Source organism: Pecten maximus, chromosome 6 (assembly GCF_902652985.1).
Source record: "Pecten maximus chromosome 6, xPecMax1.1, whole genome shotgun sequence".
NCBI lineage: Eukaryota > Metazoa > Mollusca > Bivalvia > Pectinida > Pectinidae > Pecten > Pecten maximus.
The window spans coordinates 758,917-786,853 of NC_047020.1; the positions used below are offsets into that span (position 1 = coordinate 758,917).

The window sequence follows — 27,937 nt, forward strand, 5'->3', positions numbered from 1 at the left end:
TGTTATTAACCTTGTAGCACGTGGTATTAAACTTGACCAAGCTGGATGTGACCATGGTTACATTTCCTTATCGTTACTGTTTCTATACCGCACGAGGATTCTTACCGGTAACACTATTGTCATCACTTTTGAGAGATGAGCATGGAACGCGTGTGTATTGACGGTGGATTCATCATCAGACCAGTGTTTCCTGTATCATTGTATTGACGGTGGTACTCACAACATCAGACCAGTGTTTCCTGAATCATTGTATTGACGGTGGATTCATCATCAGACCAGTGTTTTGTGAATCATTGTATTGACGGTGGAACTCACAACATCAGACCAGTGTTTCCTGTTTCATTGTATTGACGGTGGTACTCACAACATCAGACCAGTGTTTCCTGAATCATTGTATTGACGGTGGTACTCACAACATCAGACCAGTGTTTCCTGAATCATTGTATTGACGGTGGTACTCACAATGTCAGACCAGTGTTTCCTGTATCAGTGTATTGACGGTGGTACTCACAACATCAGACCAGTGTTTTGTGAATCATTGTATTGACGGTGGTACTCACAACATCAGACCAGTGTTTCCTGTATCAGTGTATTGACGGTGGTACTCACATCATCAGACCAGTGTTTCCTGTATCATTGTATTGACGGTGGTACTCACAACATCAGACCAGTGTTTTGTGAATCATTGTATTGACGGTGGTACTCACAACATCAGACCAGTGTTTCCTGAATCATTGTATTGACGGTGGTACTCACAACATCAGACCAGTGTTTTGTGAATCATTGTATTGACGGTGGTACTTACAACATCAGACCAGTGTTTCCTGTTTCATTGTATTGACGGTGGTACTTACAACATCAGACCAGTGTTTCCTGTTTCGTTGTATTGACGGTGGTACTCACAACATCAGACCAGTGTTTCCTGAATCATTGTTTTGACGGTGGTACTCACAATATCAGACCAGTGTTTCCTGTATCAGTGTATTGACGGTGGTACTCACAACATCAGACCAGTGTTTCCTGAATCATTGTATTGACGGTGGTACTCACAACATTAGACCAGTGTTTCTTGTATCACTGTATTGACGGTGGTACTCACAACATCAGACCAGCGTTTCCTGAATCACTGTATTGACGGTGGTACTCACAATATCAGACCAGTGTTTCCTGTATCATTGTATTGACGGTGGTACTCACAACATCAGACCAGTGTTTCCTGAATCATTGTTTTGACGGTGGTACTCACAATATCAGACCAGTGTTTCCTGTATCAGTGTATTGACGGTGGATTCATCATCAGACCAGCGTTTCCTGAATCAGTGTATTGACGTCGGTACTCACAACATCAGGCCAGTCTTTCTTAAATCATTGTGTTGACGTCGGAACTCACAACATCAGACCAGTGTTTCCTGTATCAGTGTATTGACGGTGGTACTCACAACATCAGACCAGTGTTTCCTGTATCATTGTATTGACGGTGGTACTCACAATATCAGACCAGTGTTTCCTGTATCATTGTATTGACGGTGGTACTCACAACATCAGACCAGTGTTTCCTGTATCAGTGTATTGACGGTGCAACTCACAACATCAGACCAGTGTTTCCTGTTTCATTGTATTGACGGTGGATTCATCATCAGACCAGTGTTTTGTGAATCATTGTATTGACGGTGGAACTCACAACATCAGACCAGTGTTTCCTGTTTCATTGTATTGACGGTGGTACTCACAACATCAGACCAGTGTTTCCTGAATCATTGTATTGACGGTGGTACTCACAACATCAGACCAGTGTTTCCTGAATCATTGTATTGACGGTGGTACTCACAATGTCAGACCAGTGTTTCCTGTATCAGTGTATTGACGGTGGTACTCACAACATCAGACCAGTGTTTTGTGAATCATTGTATTGACGGTGGTACTCACAACATCAGACCAGTGTTTTGTGAATCATTGTATTGACGGTGGTACTCACAACATCAGACCAGTGTTTCCTGAATCATGTATTGACGGTGGTACTCACAACATCAGACCAATGTTTTGTGAATCATTGTATTGACGGTGGTACTTACAACATCAGACCAGTGTTTCCCGTTTCATTGTATTGACGGTGGTACTTACAACATCAGACCAGTGTTTCCTGTTTCGTTGTATTGACGGTGGTACTCACAACATCAGACCAGTGTTTCCTGAATCATTGTTTTGACGGTGGTACTCACAATATCAGACCAGTGTTTCCTGTATCAGTGTATTGACGGTGGTACTCACAACATCAGACCAGTGTTTCCTGAATCATTGTATTGACGGTGGTACTCACAATATCAGACCAGTGTTTCCTGAATCAGTGTATTGACGGTGGTACTCACAACATTAGACCAGTGTTTCTTGTATCACTGTATTGACGGTGGTACTCACAACATCAGACCAGCGTTTCCTGAATCACTGTATTGACGGTGGTACTCACAATATCAGACCAGTGTTTCCTGAATCATTGTATTGACGGTGGTACTCACAACATCAGACCAGTGTTTCCTGTATCATTGTATTGACAGTGGTACTCACAACATCAGACCAGTGTTTCCTGTTTCGTTGTATTGACGGTGGTACTCACAACATCAGACCAGTGTTTCCTGAATCATTGTTTTGACGGTGGTACTCACAACATCAGACCAGCGTTTCCTGAATCACTGTATTGACGGTGGTACTCACAATATCAGACCAGTGTTTCCTGAATCATTGTATTGACGGTGGTACTCACAACATCAGACCAGTGTTTCCTGTATCATTGTATTGACAGTGGTACTCACAACATCAGACCAGTGTTTCCTGTATCAGTGTATTGACGGCGGTACTCACAACATCAGACCAGTGTTTCCTGTATCATTGTATTGACGGTGGTACTCACAACATCAGACCAGTGTTTCCTGAATCAGTGTATTGACGGTGGTACTCACAATATCAAATCAGTGTTTCCTGTATCAGTGTACTGACGGTGGTACTCACAATATCAGACCAGTGTTTTGTGAATCATTGTATTGACGGTGGTACTCACATCAGACCAGTGTTTCCTGAATCATTGTATTGACGGTGGTACTCACAACATCAGACCAGTGTTTTGTGAATCATTGTATTGACGGTGGTACTCACAACATCAGACCAGTGTTTCCTGAATCATTGTATTGACGGTGGTACTCACAACATCAGACCAGTGTTTTGTGAATCATTGTATTGACGGTGGTACTTACAACATCAGACCAGTGTTTCCTGTTTCATTGTATTGACGGTGGTACTCACAACATCAGACCAGTGTTTCCTGAATCATTGTTTTGACGGTGGTACTCACAATATCAGACCAGTGTTTCCTGTATCAGTGTATTGACGGTGGATTCATCATCAGACCAGCGTTTCCTGAATCAGTGTATTGACGTCGGTACTCACAACATCAGGCCAGTCTTTCTTAAATCATTGTGTTGACGTCGGAACTCACAACATCAGACCAGTGTTTCCTGTATCAGTGTATTGACGGTGGTACTCACAACATCAGACCAGTGTTTCCTGTATCATTGTATTGACGGTGGTACTCACAATATCAGACCAGTGTTTCCTGTATCATTGTATTGACGGTGGTACTCACAACATCAGACCAGTGTTTCCTGTATCAGTGTATTGACGGTGCAACTCACAACATCAGACCAGTGTTTCCTGTATCATTGTATTGACGGTGGTACTCACAACATCAGACCAGTGTTTCCTGTATCAGTGTATTGACGGTGGTACTCACAACATCAGACCAGTGTTTCCTGTATCAGTGTATTGACGGTGGTACTCACATCAGACCAGTGTTTCCTGTATCAGTGTATCGACGGTGGTACTCACAATATCAGACCAGTGTTTCCTGTATCAGTGTATTGACGGTGGTACTCACAACATCAGACCAGTGTTTCCTGAATCATTGTATTGACGGTGGTACTCACAACATCACACCAGTGTTTCCTGTATCATTGTATTGATGGTGGTACTCACAACGTCAGACCAGTGTTTTGTGAATCAGTGTATTGACGGTGGTACTCACAACATCAGACCAGTGTTTCCTGTATCAGTGTATTGACGGTGGTACTCACATCATCAGACCAGTGTTTCCTGTATCAGTGTATTGACGGTGGTACTCACAACATCAGACCAGTGTTTCCTGTATCATTGTATTGACGGTGGTACTCACAACATCAAACCAGTGTTTCCTGTATCAGTGTATTGACGGTGGTACTCACAACATCAGACCAGTGTTTTGTGAATCATTGTATTGACGGTGGTACTCACAACATCAGACCAGTGTTTTGTGAATCAGTGTTTTGACGGTGGTACTCACAACATCAGACCAGTGTTTCCTGTATCAGTGTATTGACGGTGGTACTCACATGAGACCAGTGTTTCCTGTATCATTGTATTGACGGTGGTACTCACAACATCAGACCAGTGTTTCCTGTATCAGTGTATTGACGGTGGTACTCACATCAGACCAGTGTTTCCTGTATCATTGTATTGACGGTGGTACTCACAACATCAGACCAGTGTTTCCTGTATCAGAGTATTGATGGTGGTACTCACAACATCAGACCAGTGTTTTGTGATTGTGACAGGTAAAACTTGTACTATCCAAAGTCCAGTCTAGTCTTGACAGAAACAGTTATCTTGGTGTTAGTATTGTGCTGTTCCACACATGTTCTTGATTCTGAATACGGGAATATTCTATCCTATACTACAGGTTTTAAACCATCATTGTCACATAAGACATACCGAGAGCTGATGTGTATCCACTAAATTCAAAATCATAATGGTAACCACAGCAACCTTTTGAAACATATGCCACATACACCGATAAAAATGTTCATATAAGTCTTTATTTATAGGTTGAACAAATAAATCAAATTTTCTGCATGCCTTTTTCTAGTTGATAGTTTTTGTAATATTGTATAAGTTGAGCAGTAATCCTAGGTTTGATAATAGTAAGAGCTTCATCAAAGTGGCGTGCATGTACAGTCTGGCTGTCTATGTCTTCTTGTAGGGCAAACATTGCAGCTTCGTGACATACTGCTGATACCTGGAAACGAAAAAGTGAAAGATATCATAAAGCAGTGAGACAACTTAAAACAGTACCTCACAAGAATTACACATACCGGTAACTATATCTCTCGTCTAGGAAACTACAAAATGCACTAAAATTTCAATATTTTTATTCCAAAAGCAACCAAACAAACCTCCACTTGAAAGTATGAAAGCACTCTAGACATGTGTATTTACTGGTGCATTGCAAAACATTAAATATCACTTTTTTTTACCAAATAGCTAATTCTTGAAATTCACCTTAATGTGTCATTTCTATTAAGATTTTGAATAAATTTATCAAAATTTAAGGTTTTTAACCCAAAACTACAACAAAGATGCCCAATAAACTTTATCCCTGGGGGGGGGGGGGGCTAAACATTAAAATTCATGTAATCTATAGGGCAGGTTGAGGTACCCATACTACAATTCAACTATATTCCAGGTTGGGTTGATATAACTATCAAAATTGTTTTTGAGTAAAGGATCTAACAGTAAAATTCAAAGTGAAATGTTGACAACACTACCACAGCTGCAGATGTTGTATTAACACCATGTGATTTTAACTGTATCACAGGCAATATTAAAACAAGTCATCTATCTGGTACTTATTGGTGCTGGATAAATAGTTTTAAAAGCTGGTCCATCAGGTGCTCAAAATTATCATAAATTGTATTGGATAATTCATATGAAGAGAGAATTTACTCCATCAGTCTACTACTACATTGTCATTGTAGTCATTCAGAGACTGAATTTTACTATATCAAATCTGCATGAATTTGAATGTGACTAAGGGAAACTGCAGTAAGCTTGCTTCAGAACCAATGTTTGGTTTGTTTTTGTTTAACGTCCTATTAACAGCCAGGGTCATTTAAGGACGTGCCAGGTTTTGGAGGTGGAGGAAAGCCGGAGTACCCGGAGAAAAACCACCGGCCTACGGTCAGTACCTGGCAACTGCCCCACGTAGGTTTCAAACTCGCAACCCAGAGGTGGAGGGCTAGTGATAAAGTGTCAGGACACCTTAACCACTCGGCCACCGCGGCCCGCCGCTTCAGAACCAAACTAATCACTTTAATCATCCTATCTCAGCCCTGAAGTGGTTTATTAATCTCACCTCAGCACCAGAGTAATCTGCAGTCCTCCTCACTAGAGATTCCACCTCAACTTCACTGTCTATAGGCATCCTCGCCATATTAATTCTGAAGATTTCCTGTCTGGTTTCTGCATCTGGTAGAGGTACATAGAGTATCCTGTCCAGTCTGCCTGGCCGCATCAGGGCCTGGGTAAAAGGGAAACAAACATGATCACACAAATAATATACAACAGTATGAGACAGTAATGAAAACTGTATCAGTGTCCTGAGAATGAAATAAGTTGAAAGAGAATAGTAATGAGTACTACTACTAGTGGAACTTCTCAAAACTGATCAAGCACACGCATATTTGGCTGGTTTAGAGAGGGTAAGTTTGGAGAAGTCATTTATTTGAAAAAATTTGGTAGCCCTTCACCCTAGTATGCTATAATACCTAATACCGACTCCCTTGACCTGATGGTTACTAAGGAGATGTGAATTAAAGATTTTAGCCTATATGTTTAGCCTGTTACCTTAAATTAGCTTTTCACCCAAGCTAGCTACAGGCTGAATATCAAGTCCCTTGACCTCTTGCTTATTAAGAATTTAGCATATTTGACCCCTGTGACCATGAAGGTATGTCAAGGTTATGCACTTTGATACAAACTTGGTTATTGAGAAAAAGTCGTTTAAATAATTTAGCCTACATGTATTTTGTGGTCTTGAATGAAGGTCAATGTCATTCATTGAACAAACCTGGTAGATTTTCACCTCAGCATGCTACAGACTCAATATCAAGTTCCTGGGTGCCGTGGTTATTGAGAGGAGGTTGTATAAGTATGTTAGTCTTTTTTACCCTTGTGACCTGTAATGGAGGTCAATATCATTCATTTGAACAAACTGGGTAGCCTTTCTTCACAGCATGCTCCAGACCCAATATCAGGTCTCTGGAACTCTGGGTTGTTGAGAAAAAGTTTTTTAAACATTTCAGCCTATTTGACCCCTGTGACCTTGAATGTAAGTCAAGGTCATTCATTTGAACAAACTTGGAGCACTTCACCCCAGCAAGCTACAGGCCCAATATTAGGTCTCTGGGCCTCTTGGTTATTGAGAAGAAGTTGTTTAAATGGAAAAGTTGACGCCAGACGGATGGCCAGACGACGGACAGATACCGGGCACCGCGTCACAGCATAAGCTAAAAATAACATAATGTCAAGTACCTTGTCAATCATATCTGGACGGTTGGTAGCTGCAATCACCGTGACATCCTGTAGACCATCGACACCGTCTATCTCTGTCAACAGCTGGGCCAGCACACGGTCACCCACATTACTACCACCCGAGGAACTGTCAACAAACAAAACACAGACTTAATACAGTACACAGTCACCCACATTACTACCACCCGAGGAACTGTCAACAAACAACACAGACTTAATACAGTACACGGTCACCCACATTACTACCACCCGAGGAACTGTCAAACAACACAGACTTAATACAGTACACGGTCACCCACATTACTACCACCCGAGGAACTGTCAAACACCACAGACTTAATACAGTACACGGTCACCCACATTACTACCACCCGAGGAACTGTCAAACAACACAGACTTAATACAGCACACAGTCACCCACATTACTACCACCCGAGGAACTGTCAAACACCACAGACTTAATACAGTACACAGTCACCCACATTACTACCACCCGAGGAACTGTCAACAAACAACACAGACTTAATACAGTACACAGTCACCCACATTACTACCACCCGAGGAACTGTCAACAAACAACACAGACTTAATACAGTACACAGTCACCCACATTACTACCACCCGAGGAACTGTCAACAAACAACACAGACTTAATACAGCACACAGTCACCCACATTAGCCCGTCATCCCAGCATGCCAAAGACCCAATATCAGGTATCTGGGCCTCTTGGTTATAAAAAAGATGTCATTTGAAGATTTTCCCATATTTGATCCCTGGGACTTTGAAAGAATGTCAAGGTCATTAAATCTGAACAAACTTGGTAGCCCTTCAACTCAGCATGCTACAGACACAATATAAAGTATCAATGAAAAGAACCTGTTTATACATATAAGCATAAGCCTTGTGACCTTGAAAGTTGGTATAGGTCATTCATTTAAATATCAGGTCTCTGGGTGTCCTGGTTATTGATAAGTTGTTCAAAGATTTAAGTTTATTTGAACTCTGTGACGTTAAAAGTAGGCCAACAAACCATGTAGCTCATCCACCCAGCACAGGACAGTTATGATATCAAGTCTGTGGGTCTCTTTATGAATAGAAGAAATCATGTAAAGATTTTTGATCCATGTGACCTTGAAAGTAGGTCAAGGTCATTTATTTTATCAAACATTGTAACCCTTCATCCTACCATACTATAGGTCCAATATAATGACCCTGGGTCTCTTGGTTATTGAGAAGAAGTTTTTAAAAGCATGTTTGACCCTTACGACCTTAAAAGTAGGTCAACAAACCAGGTAATCCTTCAACCCAGAATGCTTCAGGTCCAATTTCAAGCCTCTTTGTCATTGAGAATAAGTCATTTGAAGATTTTGGTATATTTTATCCCTGTGACCTTCAATGGTCATGGTCATTTATTTGAACGAACATGGTTTCATCCCTGCTGTCTACAGAGCTAATATCATGACCCTGGTCCTTTCAGTTTTTGAGAAGAAGTTTTTTAAAGTGAAAAGTTGATGCCAGTCAGACGAACAGACAGACGGTAAACATGCCACACTGCGGCATGAGTCACTTAGGTAGGTGAGCTAATAAATTAATCCCTTTTTAATCCTTCATAATCTACTGTACAGTATATAACTATATACCTTCCTCTTTCAACAGCGAGAGCGTCGATCTCATCAAAGAATATAATAGACGGTGATGCAGATCTAGCCTTTCTGAACAATTCTCTGACTGCTCTCTCTGACTCGCCGACCCACTTACTGAATAACTCAGGACCCTGCAACATGTTGGTAAAATTACACAAATAAACAATGGATATTGTATTTTACTTCTTAATCTTCCCTTCAAAACTTAACAAAGGCCCATGGGCCTTAACGGTCACCTGAGTTTTGAAATATTTAAGTTAATTTAATCAATCCTTTTTGCCCTGCTAATCAGCCAAGTGGGTCAATCAGGGCCAACATGTACATACCATCAAGCTGTCATCCTATGCTGATAATGTTAACAAAGTTAGAAAGAGTTCCAATAGAAATCAAATGATAGTCAAAAATGTGATTTCCCTATATAAACTATAGAAAATAACCCCTCCCCAGGGGCAAAAATGTTACCCTCAGGGTCATGAAATTCACAATTTGCTAAAGCACCTTAAGACCTTTCCATCCATGAAGTGTATTTGATTCCACCTTATTTAGGTCTCTTGAAATTTCAGTTAATTTGACCCTTTTTGGCCCTGCCCATAAGCCCTTGGGGGTCAGTCAGTGCCAATATACATATAGTTTACAACAGGCATTCCATACTGATAATTCTAACCAAGTTTGTATTATTTCCAATGGCAATTGGAATAAAAATGCTCAAAAATGTGATTTCCCTATATAAACTATAGTAAACTTTACCCCCTTTCCCAGGGGGAAAAGGGAGACTCCAGGGTCATGAAATTCACAATTTTGGCCCTGCCCCTCAGGCTCCTGGAGGGTTGGGACCATATGATTCACAGTTTGGTTGACCTTTGGCCATGGAACCTTCCTGCAAAATTTCGTTGAATTTGGTTCAGCTGTTTTGGAGAAGAAGTCGAAAATGTAAATTATTTATGAATGGACGACAGATGATGCTCGACAACAGACAAAAGGCGGTTAGAATAGGTCACTTGAGAATTCATCTCAGGTGACCTAAAAAGCAAAACCAACATTTGTGATCCTATAAATTGCAATATACCACATAAATCAGGGTAGTTCCCTATAAGCTAACCTTGACAGCCACATTATCAGGGTAGTTCCCTATAAGCTAACCTTGACAGCCACATTATCGTGGTAGTTCCCTATAAGCTAACCTTGACAGCCACATAATCAGGGTAGTTCCCTATAAGCTTACCTTGACAGCCACATAATCAGGGTAGTTATCTATAAGCTAACCTTGACAGCCACATTATCAGGGTAGTTCCCTATAAGCTTACCTTGACAGCCACATTATCAGGGTAGTTCCCTATAAGCTTACCTTGACAGCCACATTATCGTGGTAGTTTCCTATAAGCTGACCTTGACAGCCACATTATCGTGGTAGTTTCCTATAAGCTAACCTTGACAGCCACATAATAAGGGGAGTTCCCTATAAGCTAACCTTGACAGCCACATTATCAGGGGAGTTCCCTATAAGCTAACCTTGACAGCCACATAATAAGGGGAGTTCCCTATAAGCTAACCTTGACAGCCACATAATCAGGGTAGATCCCTATAAGCTAACCTTGACAGCCACATAATAAGGGGAGTTCCCTATAAGCTAACCTTGACAGCCACATAATAAGGGGAGTTCCCTATAAGCTAACCTTGACAGCCACATTATCAGGGTAGTTCCCTATAGGTAGCACACCACAGTAAGACAGCCTGGCCATGGGCGATTTTTTTGTTAAGCAAATAACTCCTGTATTAGGATATGCATAAAAAATGAAAAAATAAATGTAAACTATAATTGGTATATTCAGTATGAAGTAGTACATACAGGCTTCACATTTATTAAAACAAAAATCAATAAATTGGTTCCGGATTTTAAATATCCGGATTTTCCGAACCTGTGTTTACACAGGAAATTTAGTTTTGACTACGGCGCAAAATGGAAGCCCACAGAAAAGGTAAGATAGCGGAAAAACTTAATTTACAACATATGTCCAAACAAGATTAATTCTGTCTTTGGGATAGAGATATCTAATTTTAAATAGGTTTCAGAAAAAAAATTGTGTAGAGAATTGTGCTATTTTGGGTCAAATATCATAATATTTTGCGATTTTTGAGAATTTTTTAAGCTGTTACCATGGTATTCACAGCTCTAAAAATCGCAGAAAATATCAGTTTACTTATCCTTCAGAGCTCTATTAAAATTGAAAATGTTGTACAGATTTCAAATATATATACTTTATTAGAGGTTATATGTAAGGTTAACTGGCAATGTTTACATATCTAAAACATGTGCCATATTTTTCAGAATTTGGCATTTTTACTGTACACTGCTACCTTATAAGGGCTGAAAAATGTTATTTCTTGGAAATTGTGCTTAATTATGCTTGATTAAGCTTCATTTTAATTCATTATTGCTCAAAAATGCATAAAAACAATCTAAAACTTGTTTATTATCTGGCTTGTCATATTAGAGGAATCAAGGGAGGTAACTCGCATATCTACCCATTTTAAGGGTGGGTTAATTAAGCATAATGTTAATGAGTCAGTGTAAATTGAAAAGATATTCTATGTTTTATAACAAACCCAAAATAACTTATTGGGTATCTAACAAACCATATAGACTGGATTCTGGTTTGTTTTACCTGATTTATTACCCCGTATCCATGGAAACTATTAGAGTAAGTGTTATTTTTTGAAATATTTGGTGAAACCATTATTTTCAGTTTATTTATACAATGGTAAGCATGTAATTTCAATTGATTGATCATGAGTGTACGGTTGATACAATATTGTCAATTATTGTCATTTCCTTCAGTAGAGCAGAAAAAATAGCATTTTCCGCATAAAATGGGATCAGCGGACACTTTCACATGATCATTGGTACATATCTGAATTACCGGGGTGGAAACAGATGACTGTGATGTCATAGGCATGACATTTTGAAATCTTGGATGTCATGTCATGATTTATCAGTTAGAATATTGCATGTGTTGCTAAGCTGAGGTTTGGAAAGGAATTTGGTTATTTATTATGACACCATTGAGTATTTATGACGTCATAGATACCATCTGATGACGTCATATTTACTGATGACGTCATGGTAACTATGACGTCATATTACAAGGCTAAATTTGATAGTTGTATAGTATTTTTTGCTTGATTACATGCACAGAGACTCAAAGTACCACATTCAACACAAAACACAACTTTATTCAAGAGATATACAGAATTATGGGAGTTTTCATCTTTAAAATTACCTCCCCTTATTACTGGATTGGGAGAAAAAGTTGTCAAAATACACCTCTCAGGGAAATCAGCAATACTCGGTGACTATCAAAGATACACAGTAACCCGATATGTCATTTTGTTCGTCGGAACATATTCTAGACCTTCATGGGGTTTTTAGTAAAATTACAATTACAAAAGTGATGTATAAGGTAGCACACCACAGTAAGACAGCCTGGCCATGGGCGATTTTTTTGTTAAGCAAATAACTCCTGTATTAGGATATGCATAAAAAATGAAAAAATAAATGTAAACTATAATTGGTATATTCAGTATGAAGTAGTACATACAGGCTTCACATTTATTAAAACAAAAATCAATAAATTGGTTCCGGATTTTAAATATCCGGATTTTCCGAACCTGTGTTTACACAGGAAATTTAGTTTTGACTACAGCGCAAAATGGAAGCCCACAGAAAAGGTAAGATAGCGGAAAAACTTAATTTACAACATATGTCCAAACAAGATTAATTCTGTCTTTGGGATAGAGATATCTAATTTTAAATAGGTTTCAGAAAAAAAATTGTGTAGAGAATTGTGCTATTTTGGGTCAAATATCATAATATTTTGCGATTTTTGAGAATTTTTTAAGCTGTTACCATGGTATTCACAGCTCTAAAAATCGCAGAAAATATCAGTTTACTTATCCTTCAGAGCTCTATTAAAATTGAAAATGTTGTACAGATTTCAAATATATATACTTTATTAGAGGTTATATGTAAGGTTAACTGGCAATGTTTACATATCTAAAACATGTGCCATATTTTTCAGAATTTGGCATTTTTACTGTACACTGCTACCATAAGCTAACCTTGACAGCCACATAATCAGGGTAGTTCCCTATAAGCTAACCTTGACAGCCACATTATCAGGGTAGTTCCCTATAAGCTAACCTTGACAGCCACATAATAAGGGGAGTTCCCTATAAGCTAACCTTGACAGCCACATTATCAGGGTAGTTATCTATAAGCTAACCTTGACAGCCACATTATCAGGGTAGTTCCCTATAAGCTAACCTTGACAGCCACATTATCAGGGTAGTTATCTATAAGCTAACCTTGACAGCCACATTATCAGGGTAGTTCCCTATAAGCTAACCTTGACAGCCACATTATCAGGGTAATTTTGCTATAAGCTAACCTTGACAGCCACATTATCAGGGTAGTTCCCTATAAGCTAACCTTGACAGCCACATAATCAGGGTAGTTCCCTATAAGCTAACCTTGACAGCCACATAATCAGGGTAGTTCCCTATAAGCTAACCTTGACAGCCACATAATCAGGGTAGTTTCCTATAAGCTAACCTTGACAGCCACATTAATCAGGGTAGTTATCTATAAGCTAACCTTGACAGCCACATAATCAGGGGTAGTTCCTATAAGCTAACATTGACAGCCACATAATTAGGGTAGTTCCCTTTAAGCTAACCTTGACAGCCACATAATCAGGGTAGTTCCCTATAAGCTTACCTTGACAGCCACATTATCAGGGTAGTTCCCTATAAGCTAACCTTGACAGCCACATTATCAGGGTAGTTCCCTATAAGCTAACCTTGACAGCCACATTATCAGGGTAGTTCCCTATAAGCTAACCTTGACAGCCACATTATCAGGGTAGTTCCCTATAAGCTAACCTTGACAGCCACATTATCAGGGTAGCTCCTTATAAGCTAACCTTGACAGCCACATAATCAGGGTAGTTCCCTATAAGTTAACCTTGACAGCCACATAATCAGGGTAGTTCCCTATAAGCTAACCTTGACAGCCACATAATCAGGGTAGTTCCCTATAAGCTAACCTTGACAGCCACATTATCAGGGTAGTTCCCTATAAGCTAACCTTGACAGCCAGGAAGTTTAGTCCACTCTCTGTAGCCAAAGCTTTGGCGATCATTGTTTTGGAGCAGCCCGGCGGGCCGTACATAAGGACTCCTCGAGGAGGTTTGATGCCCATCCTAAGGAAGGCTTCTGGATGCTTCAAAGGCCACTCCACTGCCTGCTTCAATTTCAACTTGACCTCCTCTTGACCTCCAACGTCACTCCATAGCACCTAGGGACACAGGACAAGGTTATAATCTCACTTTTGTATTTTATTCGTATAATCTTATATAATCTCACCTCTTTATAATCTCACCTCTTTATAATCTGACCTTGGTATCATCTGACCTTTGTATAATCTCACCTTGGTATCATCTCACCTTTGTATAATCTCACCTTGGTATCATCTCACCTTGGTATCATCTCACCTTTGTATAGTCTCACCTTTGTATAATCTCACCTTTGTATAATCTCACCTTTGTGTAATCTCACCTTGGTATCATCTCACCTTTGTATAATCTCACCTTTGTATAATCTAACCTTTGTATAGTCTCACCTTTGTATAATCTCACCTTTGTATAATCTCACCTTTGTATCATCTCACCTTTGTATAATCTCACCTTTGTATAATCTCACCTTTGTATAATCTCACCTTTGGGATTTCTAACTGGACCTCCCTCATTGCACTGGGTTGCACAGTTGTCATAGCCACGGCCATATCCTCCCTTGTTATGACCGCAGTGGGCACTGTCTGCAGGTTGTTATGGTTGCGGAGGTGTCTTTTTACAGAACTGAAACTAGCTGACACAAAAAGAAAACAAGAGGTCATGGGCCTTATCATCTGACATCAAGTACTAGATTGTAGTATACATACTCAGTAGCTGTATAGCACTGTGACATGTAAAATGTACTTACACAGGTTAATGATCACCTAGAATCAGCCACTTTCCCTAAATCAACTAAAGCCATATGTCGGCTGAGTGGGAAGTCAAACTGACAGCCATGGTGACCATCTTGGATTTGACGACCCCAAAAATAACAGCACTTGGTCAGGACATTATCAGGATCATTTCAGGTAAGTTAGAGCTGAATCCCACTAGTGGAACTTGAGAAGAAATTTGAAATATGTGTTGTTCAGGAAAACCATGATTGTGCAATAATATTACAAAATGGCCACCGTGGCTGCCATGTTAAAGTTTTTATGAGGCTGAAAAATAACAAAACTTTGATGACTCCTTTTCCTTAACACCCCCACCACCAAATTCCAGCTTGATGGCACCATGCGAATTGGAGATGAAGTTTAAAATGTGTTTTCAAGAATTTTTCATGAATCATAATCAATAGCAAAAGAGATAGTTATCAGCCTAATACATAATCATTGAGTAATGTCAACACTGGTACTCTTATACATAATCACTGAGGCACGTCAATACTGGTACTCTTATACATAATCACTGAGGCATGTCAATACTGGTACTCTAATACATAATCACTGAGGCACGTCAATACTGGTACTCTAATACATAATCACTGAGGCACGTCAATACTGGTACTCTTATACATAATCACTGAGGCACGTCAATACTGGTACTCTTATACATAATCACTGAGGCATGTCAATACTGGTACTCTAATACATAATCACTGAGGCACGTCAATACTGGTATCAATATGACAACAGATAATTCACTTATTACTTAACTTTTCACATAGAAACATAAAGATACCTTGCTGACAAACATAAGCCAGATCTGCACCAACATAACCATGTGCTGTTTCCGCGATTTCCGTCATTTCTGTTACACTGAGGGAATTGGGCACTGTAGCCATCAGACACTGCAATATCTGGAATCGTAATCAACAAAGGTGATACATTACAACACTGGAGATAAGAACTTCATTGTTGTCATTATACAATATTGGACAATCTTAATGTCAAGAGATGTTACCTGACAATCTAAATGTCAACAGATGTTACCCGACAATCTAAGTGTCAAGAGAAATTACCTGACAATCTAAATGTCAAGAGAAATTACCTGACAATCTAAATGTCAAGAGAAATTACCTGACAATCTAAATGTCAAGAGATGTTACCCGACATTCTAAATGTCAAGAGATGTTACCTGATAATCTAAATGTCAAGAGATGTTACCTGACAATCTAAATGTCAAAGAGATTACCTGACAATCTAAATGTCAAGAGATGTTACCTGACAATCTAAATGTCAAGAGATGTTACCTGACAATCTAAATGTCAAGAGAAATTACCTGACAATCTAAATGTCAAGAGATGTTACCCGACAATCTAAATGTCAAGAGAAATTACCCGACAATCTAAATGTCAAGAGAAATTACCCGACAATCTAAATGTCAAGAGAAATTACCTGACAATCTAAATGTCAAGAGAAATTACCTGACAATCTAAATGTCAAGAGATGTTACCTGACAATCTAAATGTCAAGAGAAATTACCTGACAATCTAAATGTCAAGAGATGTTACCTGACAATCTAAATGTCAAAGAGAAATTACCTGACATTTGTCAGAGAATTTCAGGAATCTAATTCAGGTAAAACTACATTAAGTCAGAATCCACACTATGTCGAGATGTTCCTGAACAATCTAAATTCAAAGAGAATTACTGAACCATTATGTCAAAAGTTTACAAATCAAGTGGTTCCTGTTAAATGTTGATGAGATGAAAAATACAAAACATTTGAGACCTTACCGCTTAAGTCAAGAGTTACCTGACAACCAAATGTCCAGAGTTGATGGACAACTCAATGTAGAGAAGTTTAAATCTTTTCAAGAGAAATTATGTTCATGTCATAATCAATCAAGCAAAGAGATCGTTATCAGGTCCTAAACTAATGTCATGAGAATTTCAACACATGTCTCTAAGAAATTGACTGAGCATCAAATGTGAAGTTATTAATTAAGAGATTCCCTACAATCTAATGTCAAGAATTACTATACTTGTCAAATTCTGTAATCTAAAGTCAAAGATACCGCATAAGCAAAGGTTACCTGACAATCTAAATGTCAAAGAGAAATTACCTGACAATCTAAATGTCAAAGAGAAATTACCTGATAATCTAAATGTCAAGAGGAATTAACGGACAATCTAAATGTCAAAGAGAAATTACCCGACAATCTAAATGTCAAGAGATGTTACCTGACAATCTAAATGTCAAGAGAAATTACCTGACAATCTAAATGTCAAGAGAAATTACCTGACAATCTAAATGTCAAGAGATGTTACCTGACAATCTAAATGTCAAGAGATGTTACCTGACAATCTAAATGTCAAAGAGAAATTACCTGACAATCTAAATGTCAAGAGATGTTACCTGATAATCTAAATGTCAAGAGATGTTACCTGACAATCTAAATGTCAAGAGAAATTACCTGACAATCTAAATGTCAAGAGAAATTACCTGACAATCTAAATGTCAAGAGATGTTACCTGACAAATTGAACATTTGGAGTAGGATAAGAGACTATTAACCTGACCTCCAGTCTATCTGTCGCTGTGGGAACACCAATTTCTATCTCCCTGTCAAATCGCCCTGGCCTTCTGATGGCAGGATCCAGGGAGTCCGGCAGACAGCAGGCCGCGATCACCATAACAAAACACTGACTGGCCTGGAAAATAATGATAATGTGGCATACTGAAGGCCGCGATTACCATAACAAAACACTGACTGGCCTGGAAAATAATGATAATGTGGCATACAGCAGGCCGTGATCACCATAACAAAACACTGACTGGCCTGGAAAATAATGATAATGTGGCATACAGCAGGCCGCGATCACCATAACAAAACACTGACTGGCCTGGAAAATAATGATAATATGGCATACAGCAGGCCGCGATCACCATAACAAAACACTTACTGGCCTGGAAAATAATGATAATGTGGCATACAGCAGGTCGCGATCACCATAACAAAACATTTACTGGCCTAGAAAATAATGATAATGTGGCATACAGCAGGCCGCGATCACCATAACAAAACACTTACTGGCCTGGAAAATAATGATAATGTATGTTGCATCAAAATATTCCAATCTCGATCCTTTTTAATTCAAAGGAAATAAATGAAAAAATGTGAAATACTTCTATAATGAGTTATGAAAAGAACAAAATTATGAACATTAATTTTCTTGAGTAAGATAATTTTTTGCACTGCATACAATGAACCATTAAAACACTTTTTATAAGATTACTAAGTACATTGATCTACAATCTACAACAGAAAATTTTGATACATAGCAAAACTAAAAATTCTTTTCCAGACTGTTAACATATACTTGTACAAAATTTGAACTACATATATCTAAAAGCTGTTGGTTTGTGTTACAAGATTTGAGTAACCATAGCCACATTTTCATTTTAAACTACACACGACTGTACAAAAAAATTCATATATTTTAAAATGTTTACATGATTTGTTTGATATTGTTTCGTTTTTACTCACTAGGCCCTAATCACCTTTATTGTGTTGATGTTTAATCTTACCGTGTCTATTCCATCCATCAGAGTCAGAAGCGTTGCCACCAAGCGTTTCTGAGACTCATTTTGTGTGCTGTCTCTCCGTGGAAACAGTGAATCAACATCATCCATAATGATGATGCTTGGTGATCTGTAACCAGTACAATAAGTTAGTATCTCCTCCAGTGAATATTATAGCTTTGTTGTCTAATGAATGTAACACAATGGGTTGATAATTAGTTGATGGGAACAGTATAAATAAAACAGTCTCAGAGAGAGACATACTTAGATGAAAAGTTTATGTTCTTGTTCTAAATATTCGACGGAAAACAAAGTTTCTAGCATCTTGTATCTTTCTTGAGAAGGGAGAGAACTCTCCTGTATTTGGAAGGGAGATAACTCCCATGTATTGGGGAGGGAGAGAACTACCCTGTATTGAGAAGGGAGATAACTCCCCTGTATTGAGAAGGGAGAGAACTCCCATGGATTGAGAAGGGAGAGAACTCCCCTGTATTGAGAAGGGAGAGAACTCCCCTGTATTGAGAAGGGAGAGAACTCCCCTGTATTGAGAAGGGAGAGAACTCCTCTGTACTGATAAGGGAGAGAACTCTCATGTATTGGGAAGGGAGATAACTCCAATGTATTGGGAAGGGAGAGAACTCCCACGGATTGGGAAGGGAGAGAAAACCCCTGGATCAGAAGCGAGAATTCCCCTGGATGGGGATGGGGTAATTCCCATAGAGGGAATATGGTAAAAGTGACTCAAGACTCCCTTGAGAGCTCCCTTGCATGATTAAAAAGAGAGATTCTTGAAGGAGAACTAAGGATCATTATGAGCTAAGGAGAGCAAAGGAAACAATATTGGTTAGAGACAAAAGATTGGATATAGCAGAGATGTAATCATTGTAAAGTAAAAATAAATTGTCAATTAAATAACACCAGTGGTGCTGTGTTACTGAGGATTTGAAAAAAATACAAGTGTTTCCACTAACATGCCAGAAAAAAATAAAGTAGGTAGGTAGGGAAATCTTTTTGTTTTTTAAATAATTTTTACTAAGGTTATATAGACAAGCAATCTTTTCTTTAATAGTCCTTCCTTGAAAATGGTTTAAAAAACTTCAAGTTAGGCACATAAATACAGGGTCGTAGGGTTAGCGGAAACAAGTCTGAAGAATAATTTTCATTGATTTTTTAAAGATTAGAATGATTTCCACTTGCGTACCTTTCCACAGCCTCTTTGAACACATTTCGAAGGTTTCCCTCAGATTCTCCATAAAACCTACAACAATAATCACACATCAATTTCAGATTCAACATAAAACCTACAACAATAATCACACATCAATTTCAGATTCAACATAAAACCTACAACAATAATCACACTTAATTTCAGATTCAAGTTCAGCATAAAACCTACAACAATATCTACAAGAGGTCCATGAGCCTTATCGTTCACCAAAGTTGTGATATATATACTGATAGCCGTCATCAGAGACCCAAGGTTAATTGCACTATGCTACGCTACACTTATCAGCCGATACATTTAGCACATCTAACCCCTGTGATCTTAAAAGTATATCAAGAATGATTCATTTATACCAGAACAGGTCAGCAACATCCCCATTATGTGGCTATTTAAACCAGAACAGGTCAGCAACATCCCCATTGTGTGGCTATTTAAACCAGAACTGACAGGTCAGCAACATCCCCATTATGTGGCTATTTAAATCAGAACAGGTCAGCAACATCCCCATTGTGTGGCTATTTAAACCAGAACAGGTCAGCAACAGCCCCATTGTGTGGCTACTTAAACCAGAACTGACAGGTCAGCAACATCCCCATTATGTGGCTATTTAAACCAGAACTGACAGGTCAGCAACATCCCCATTATGTGGCTATTTATACCAGAACAGGTCAGCAACATCCCCATTGTGTGGCTATTTAAACCAGAACTGACAGGTCAGCAAAATCCCCATTGTGTGGCTATTTAAACCAGAACAGGTCAGCAACATCCCCATGGTGTGGCTATTTAAACCAGAACAGGTCAGCAACATCCCCATTGTGTGGCTATTTAAACCAGAACTGACAGGTCAGCAACATCCCCATTGTGTGGCTATTTAAACCAGAACAGGTCAGCAACATCCCCATTGTGTGGCTATTTAAACCAGAACAGGTCAGCAACATCCCCATTGTGTGGCTATTTAAACCAGAACTGACAGGTCAGCAACATCCCCATTGTGTGGCTATTTAAACCAGAACTGACAGGTCAGCAACATCCCCATTGTGTGGCTATTTAAACCAGAACTGACAGGTCAGCAACATCCCCATTGTGTGGCTATTTAAACCAGAACAGGTCAGCAACAGCCCCATTGTGTGGCTATTTAAACCAGAACAGGTCAGCAACAGCCCCATTGTGTGGCTATTTAAACCAGAACAGGTCAGCAACAGCCCCATTGTGTGGCTATTTAAACCAGAACAGGTCAGCAACATCCCCATTGTGTGGCTAGTTATCCCTTAATCATCAAGATGCTATAATTAGCCATCTGCCCAAATCTACAAAAATTTATATATTATACACTTTGTACTATGATGTGAATCTTGTTACTTTTCACATTCAGTTTTACAGAAATGTAAAAAAACATTTAATACTCATTTGTTATAGCTTCATTAAAAAAATTAGAACCATATAACAAACACACCCCAATAACAGCCAGGGTTACTATCATAGATCTAATATCCTTGAACTTAAGACCCAAATGAATGACCTTGAACTTAAGACCCAAATGACATCAACCTTGTGACCTTGATTTTGGTCAATTCTCTACTTGTTTGAATTTGGCCAACTTTGCTCCATAAAATCTTGATAACAAAATGTTCAGCAGCTATGAAGAACTTTCTGTGCATTAGAAATAGCAATACCAAAATTCATGGATCAACTATCTTTGAAATGCCTTCCTTTACTTAACTGTCAAAATCAAAGATGACCATCTGATGAAATTTAAAAAATAAGCCCCATCATCTGTAGCTTTTTGAGTCCCCACCACAGATGTTTGCAGTCGATTAAGGGATTAAGGTTAAATTTCAATTGACAATTAAGAAGAATAAGATGTTTTTTGTTAAATTGTTGACAGATGCCATGGCTAAAAACATTTGTCCAGTACGTCTCATGAAATAGCAATAACAATGATTGTTAACAGACAGAAGGATGACAGTCACAGGGTGAATTGAATAGCCAACCATCTAATGATGATGGGCTGTAAATGTGACAAAGAATCTTCTCATTTCAAAGGTTTGAAGAAAACACATTTTAGACATTATAGACAAACTTTGTACCAACTTACTTGCTTATAATATCAGACGAGTTAATCTCTATAACATGCACCCCTGGTTGGTTGGCTATGGCCTTGAGTAACATTGTCTTCCCTGTACCAGAGGGTCCAAACAGGAGGACACCTCGGGGCAGGGGTAGTCCTGTAATGGTATCAAAATCAGTTATGTTATGATTTCAAATTTCTTAACTAACAAATATGGATCATGCTTCCTTTGATTTCCATTAGATAACGACATAGGAATAAGTCAGGTACAGTTAAACACTCATAAGGTCTACTACATGTACTGGATATTGCTTTTTTAAGAAGAGGTCCACTAGGCTTGTATCGTTCACCTGGTACTTAATCAACTTAATTAGATAGATAGCACGCACAAGCCAAAATAATTGTTTTATAAATTTAAGTCTGCAGATATCCGGCTCCCATATACTGTACATGGGTTATCTACTAACAAGCAATACAAAACCAGAAAAGTTTTTAAACATGCACTAAATAGTAAATTCTTAATTCTTCTGAAGGCAATGATTTTGATTTTGGAAATGGATATCTTTATAATGTATATGTCTATACTGATTAAATCTCTGTTATATAGCTACTGACCATAAGACTTGAACACATCCGGAGAATGGAGAGGTAGATGTATCATCTCCTTCAATGACATGATCTGCTTTGACAAGCCTCCAATCATACCAAATGTTATAGATTTCTTCCTCTCTGACTCTGTCAACTCATCTGTGGTTGGTTTAGAAACAACAACCCTAGTATTTTCAGTCACTTTATGGAATGTCTTATGAACATTTTTCACAGCGTCTGTTTTTTGGGGTGTCTGGAAGTTGGTATCTATTAGGGACCGGTTTTTAATGTCTGGAGTACTTGAGGAAGAAGGCGAACACACACTATCAATACTGAAGCTACTGTTATTGGAGCCTTTCATTGGAGTAGAGGGAACACATGTATCTGATTTGTCTAACAAAGATAAACTGGAGTCAGTAGATAACTCCATTTGTGATAAGTCTGTAGCCAGCTCCTGTATCCTACTGGTGTCCAATCTATCACGTGGTATATGAACTTTCTTCTCACATGCATTCCACTGACTGATCTCTGTGACCTCAAGTCGACACCTTTGTCCGTAATATGACATGCTCACAACATTTCCAAGAGCTAGAGACCTTCCACCTACAGAAAGAAAGATTAACAAATCATGCAGTCAATTGTCATACCACTGTCAAGGGTTTAATTCTTACTGAGTAATAGTACTGACTCCAATAGATTAATTCTTACTCCTGAGTAATACATTGGTATAAATAGAACATTTAAATCTTCTTTATGTGGTTCAAGATACTAATTAATTTTAAATTCTATCTTTTATCACAAGTCTTACAAGGATATTTAACTCCAGTCTCTATAACCTATCAGGCCCAATGCAAGGACAATTTTATTTAAGGAAGAGAAAACATCAAAATTACTTTGTTGCAGTAGTAAATACATACACATATGGTGCTTCAGGTATTTCTCAAACTGATCATCTTCAAATACATCATTCCATTCTCTAAAGAAACAATAAAAACAATCCAGTATTACCTGGTATCACAGACAAGGTCATAGCGTGCAGGCCTAGTATAGTACTGGAAATTTATCATAACCTGCTGAAACTATTAAAATGATATCAACAATTAGATCAGGATTGTAAAGATAGGAGAGAGCACACCTTTATATATACTAAAAGATCTATCATACTAAAATCAATATTGTCTCCTATTACCAGGGAGATATTACCAGAGGGAGATTACCAGGGAGATGTTACTAGGGGGACATTACCAGGGAGAGATTACCAGGGGGACATTACCAGGGGCAGATTACCAGGGAGACGTTACTAGGGGGACATTACCAGGGGATATTACCAGGGGGAGATTACCAGGGAGATGTTACTAGGGGGACATTACCAGGGGATATTACCAGGGAGATGTTACTAGGGGGACATTACCAGGGGGAGATTACCAGGGAGACGTTACTAGGGGGACATTACCAGGGGGATATTACCAGGGAGATGTTACTAGGGGGACATTACCAGAGGGAGATTATCAGGGAGATGTTACTAGGGGGACATTACCAGGGAGAGATTACCAGGGAGATGTTACTAGGGGGACATTACCAGGGGGATATTACCAGGGAGATGTTACTAGGGGGACATTACCAGGGAGAGATTACCAGGGAGATGTTACTAGGGGGACATTACCAGGGGGAGATTACCAGGGAGACGTTACTAGGGGGACATCACCAGGGGGATATTACCAGGGAGACGTTACTAGGGGGACATTACCAGGGGGAGATTACCAGGGAGACGTTACTAGGGGGACATTACCAGGGGGAGATTACCAGGGAGACGTTACTAGGGGGACATTACCAGGGGGACATTACTAGGGAGACGTTACTAGGGGGACATTACCAGGGGGAGACGTTACTAGGGGGACATTACCAGGTGGAGATTACCAGGGAGACGTTACTAGGGGGACATTACCAGGGGGATATTACCAGGGAGATGTTACTAGGGGGACATTACCAGGGAGAGATTACCAGGGAGATGTTACTAGGGGGATATTACCAGGGGGAGATTACCAGGGAGACGTTACTAGGGGGACATTACCAGGGGGATATTACCAGGGAGACGTTACTAGGGGGACATTACCAGGGGGATATTACCAGGGAGACGTTACTAGGGGGACATTACCAGGGGGAGATTACCAGGGAGACGTTACTAGGGGGACATTACCAGGTGTAGATTACCAGGGAGATGTTACTAGGGGGACAATACCAGGGGGAGATTACCAGGGAGACGTTACTAGGGGGACATTACCAGGGAGAGATTACCAGGGAGACGTTACTAGGGGGACATTACCAGGTGTAGATTACCAGGGAGATGTTACTAGGGGGACATTACGAGGGGGGGGGGGGGGGGGGGGGGGGTTACCAGGGAGATGTTACTAGGGGGACATTACCAGAGAGATGTTACTAGGGGGACATTACCAGAGGGAGATTACCAGGGAGATGTTACTAGGGGGACATTACCAGAGAGATGTTACTAGGGGGACATTACCAGAGGGAGATTACCAGGGAGATGTTACTAGGGGGACATTACCAGAGAGATGTTACTAGGGGGACATTACCAGGTGTAGATTACCAGGGAGATGTTACTAGGGGGACATTACGAGGGGGGGGGGGGGGGGTTACCAGGGAGATGTTACTAGGGAGATATTACCAGAGGGAGATTACCAGGGAGATGTTACTAGGGGGACATTACCAGAGAGATGTTACTAGGGGGACATAACCAGAGGGACATTACCATGGAGATGTTATTAGGGGGACATTACCATGGAGATGTTACTAGGGGGACATTACCATGGACATGTTACTAGGGGGACATTACCATGGAGATGTTACTAGGGGGACATTACCAGGGAGATGTTAGTAGGGAGATGTTACTAGGGGGGCATTACTAGGGGGACATTACCATGGAGATGTTACTAGGGGGACATTACCAGGGAGATGTTAGTAGGGAGATGTTACTAGGGGGACATTACCAGGGAGACATTACCAGGGAGATGTAACCAAGTAGATATATCCAGGTAGAGGATCATATTACCATGGAGATGGAGTAGGTAATCACCAAGGAGTTATTACCGGAGGGTATAATTACCACACAATTCATTCTTTTAAAAATTATAATGAATATTAAACTTCCATAACAATTTGAATATGATTTTGTAAAATTACTTAACAAAATAATGTATTGATAACAGGTCTCACCTTGGCGAGAAAACCACCTGTGCAGCCAATATTGGTTCTGACTGTATAACAGAAACTGTGACTATATCGCCCAACTGTCTCCCTAGCGTCACCAGTGTGTCTTGAGGGACCTGTATTGAGCCTGGTGCAACGGCGGCTGATGGCCATGCTATCCTGACATACTGCTCATCAACAATACATGGCTTCCCAATTGACAGGCCACACATCATCATAGAACTCACATTCAATAAAACAATGTCATCCTGCAGTTGACTGGGCAGACTTGGTCCTGTGTAATAAAATAATGAAAGAATAAAACTTGAAATGAAAATCATCCACACTACATACATTTTTCAGTTTGTAATCAATGATGAACCCCTCCACAAATGTTTTGTTGTGCTTTATTTCTTAAAGGATTAGTTACAAAAACTTAAAAACAGATGTTTCAATATAAAATTATTTGAATTAGATAAAATAACCTAGTTTTATAATTGGTATATACCGGTAATCAGAAACTACAGAATTCAGAGAGCTTATCTAAAACTATTTTGTGTGTGAAATATATAGTTTCAATGATATCATTGAATTAGTGTTTATCTATGTCGTGCCAGGCTTGACTTATTTAAATTATCAAAATTAGTGTTGTATTGACAATTTTCATGATTAAAAAAAGCTAATTATATAAAACTATATAAACTGCCTAATTTGAGCTTTATCAGATTGTTTTCTTACAAAAAGAAATCCTGGCACGACATAGATCAACACAAATACAATGAGATAATTCTAACTGTTTCACAGAAAAACATATTAGATATATAAGCTCTCTAAATGCTTAAGTTGTTTCAGTTGCACACAAAGAATTATAGGCATGTCAATATAAGTTAACCAGATATATAATTACACGTGTGGCTAGCCTGTGTAGGTTTATTCCAGGTGTTTTTTGACACATGACATTCAGTTACATGTGCACATGCGTTATCATTCAGACCAAATGTTCCTTGGATAGTCAACATTGCCTTACATTTCTCAAATTTTCATTAAAAGTTTTTTGCCAATTACTGATCAACACCAGTCATTTATTGATATTGATTTATCTGCATAAAACATAATATTAATAGTTATATACTCTATTAGCATTCCATTGTCATATTTAATGATATTGAATATTTCTGTGATACAGCAGTATCAAAGTTATCCTGGCGCACTTTAGGGAGTGTCATGATTCATCTTAAGATTAAGAAAAAAAAAACAATCCTAACTTTCAACAATTTGTTTGGCACTTATGTCTTGAAAGTGAAATTCTGTTTGCGCTCAAATCAAAGACCTTAAGTGAAATAAATCTTAATCAAATTACCTTGGAGGGAAAAAAATGTTTAAAAGGCTTGTCGTATATATACATGTATGCAGTTATAAAATGCCTTTTAATAGCTTAATTACTGAAAATCTCATTCCTCATTTACTTCAATACCTGTGTAGATATATTCCTTCAAGTGGGCAGATAGGAAGAGACTGAGCAGTGTCATAGTCTCATACAATTTTGTCAAGCTAGTTTTAACAAAAATGATTTTATCAGGATTGTAAAAATTGTTGTTAAATTATGATTAATTAGTCTAATCACCTTTTGAACAATGCAACTGGGCCAAGATATGTATACACTCTATTTGATTTTCTTTATTCACAATAATTTTAATAATTGTGGCTTAAGCTGTATGGGTCAAATGGGTTCCCGCTATAGCAGTAGGGCATATAGTGCATCGTAGCTAGATTCTACACCATTGGGCATTGGCCCTACATGTATTTACCATCAGCCGAGTGATAAAGGGAGATCACTCCATGCAAAGTGTCATTCCAAATATATCCATGTTGAAATTGTTCTTTTTCTGCAGTAATTTGGCATTCTTTTGCGTGTTTTGATAAATCTTTTGAGTTTATGATACACAAACAACGAACACATTGCTGCCATTCCGGCTTTGGAATCTTTGATTTAGGAGGCATAACGGAGCGTCAGATTTTCCTCACTCTTACAGTCTGCTTTCATTTTGTCAACACGTGCAGTAGTCTCGCTCTAATCTCGCGAGAAAATTTAAGTTTTTACACGATTAATTTTCTGTTGACGATTCTTTCTGTATTTGTTGGGGTTTTATCGAAATGTTAATTAAGTATTTAGGAAAAATTA

At 38.9% G+C, this 27,937-nt stretch overlaps 1 protein-coding gene and 1 long non-coding RNA gene across 4 annotated transcripts; both read right to left on the reverse strand.

Moving 5' to 3' along the window:
• Positions 1–4,878: 4,878 nt before the first annotated feature.
• LOC117328673 (ATPase family protein 2 homolog) lies at positions 4,879–27,807 on the reverse strand. 3 transcript variants are annotated; one of them, XM_033886121.1, is made up of 15 exons: positions 27,564–27,807; positions 25,783–26,050; positions 23,469–23,527; positions 22,579–23,154; positions 21,991–22,120; positions 19,872–19,928; positions 18,677–18,800; positions 17,668–17,799; positions 15,885–16,002; positions 14,810–14,958; positions 14,180–14,389; positions 9,034–9,167; positions 7,393–7,519; positions 6,215–6,379; positions 4,879–5,098 (listed from the first exon to the last, which is right to left on the reverse strand). In XM_033886121.1, exons 1-15 carry the CDS (start codon positions 27,754–27,756, stop codon positions 4,922–4,924), a joined length of 2,619 nt encoding a protein of 872 aa, XP_033742012.1. In that variant the 5' UTR covers positions 27,757–27,807; the 3' UTR covers positions 4,879–4,921. The 3 variants fall into 3 exon arrangements, with proteins under 3 accessions (XP_033742012.1, XP_033742014.1, XP_033742013.1); XM_033886123.1 differs by lacking the exons at positions 4,879–5,098; positions 6,215–6,379; positions 7,393–7,519 and adding an exon at positions 7,540–7,771; XM_033886122.1 differs by lacking the exons at positions 4,879–5,098; positions 6,215–6,379; positions 7,393–7,519 and adding an exon at positions 7,789–8,021.
• LOC117328674 lies at positions 9,559–13,672 on the reverse strand. Its single transcript, XR_004532997.1, has 3 exons — positions 13,482–13,672; positions 13,153–13,439; positions 9,559–10,299 (listed from the first exon to the last, which is right to left on the reverse strand). It is a non-coding gene; the product is annotated as an uncharacterized LOC117328674 (long non-coding RNA).
• Positions 27,808–27,937: the final 130 nt, after the last annotated feature.

Excerpts from the sequence above, each read along its gene's own strand:
- LOC117328673 (XM_033886121.1), bottom strand. The coding sequence starts at position 27,756 with ATGCCTCCTAAATCAAAGATTCCAAAGCCGGAATGGCAGCAATGTGTT. Across the intron at positions 23,528-25,782 it reads CAGGTGGTTTTCTCGCCAAG|AGAATGGAATGATGTATTTG; the intron begins GTGAGACCTGTT and ends TTGTTTCTTTAG. Across the intron at positions 16,003-17,667 it reads CAGCGACAGATAGACTGGAG|ATATTGCAGTGTCTGATGGC; the intron begins GTCAGGTTAATA and ends TTACGATTCCAG.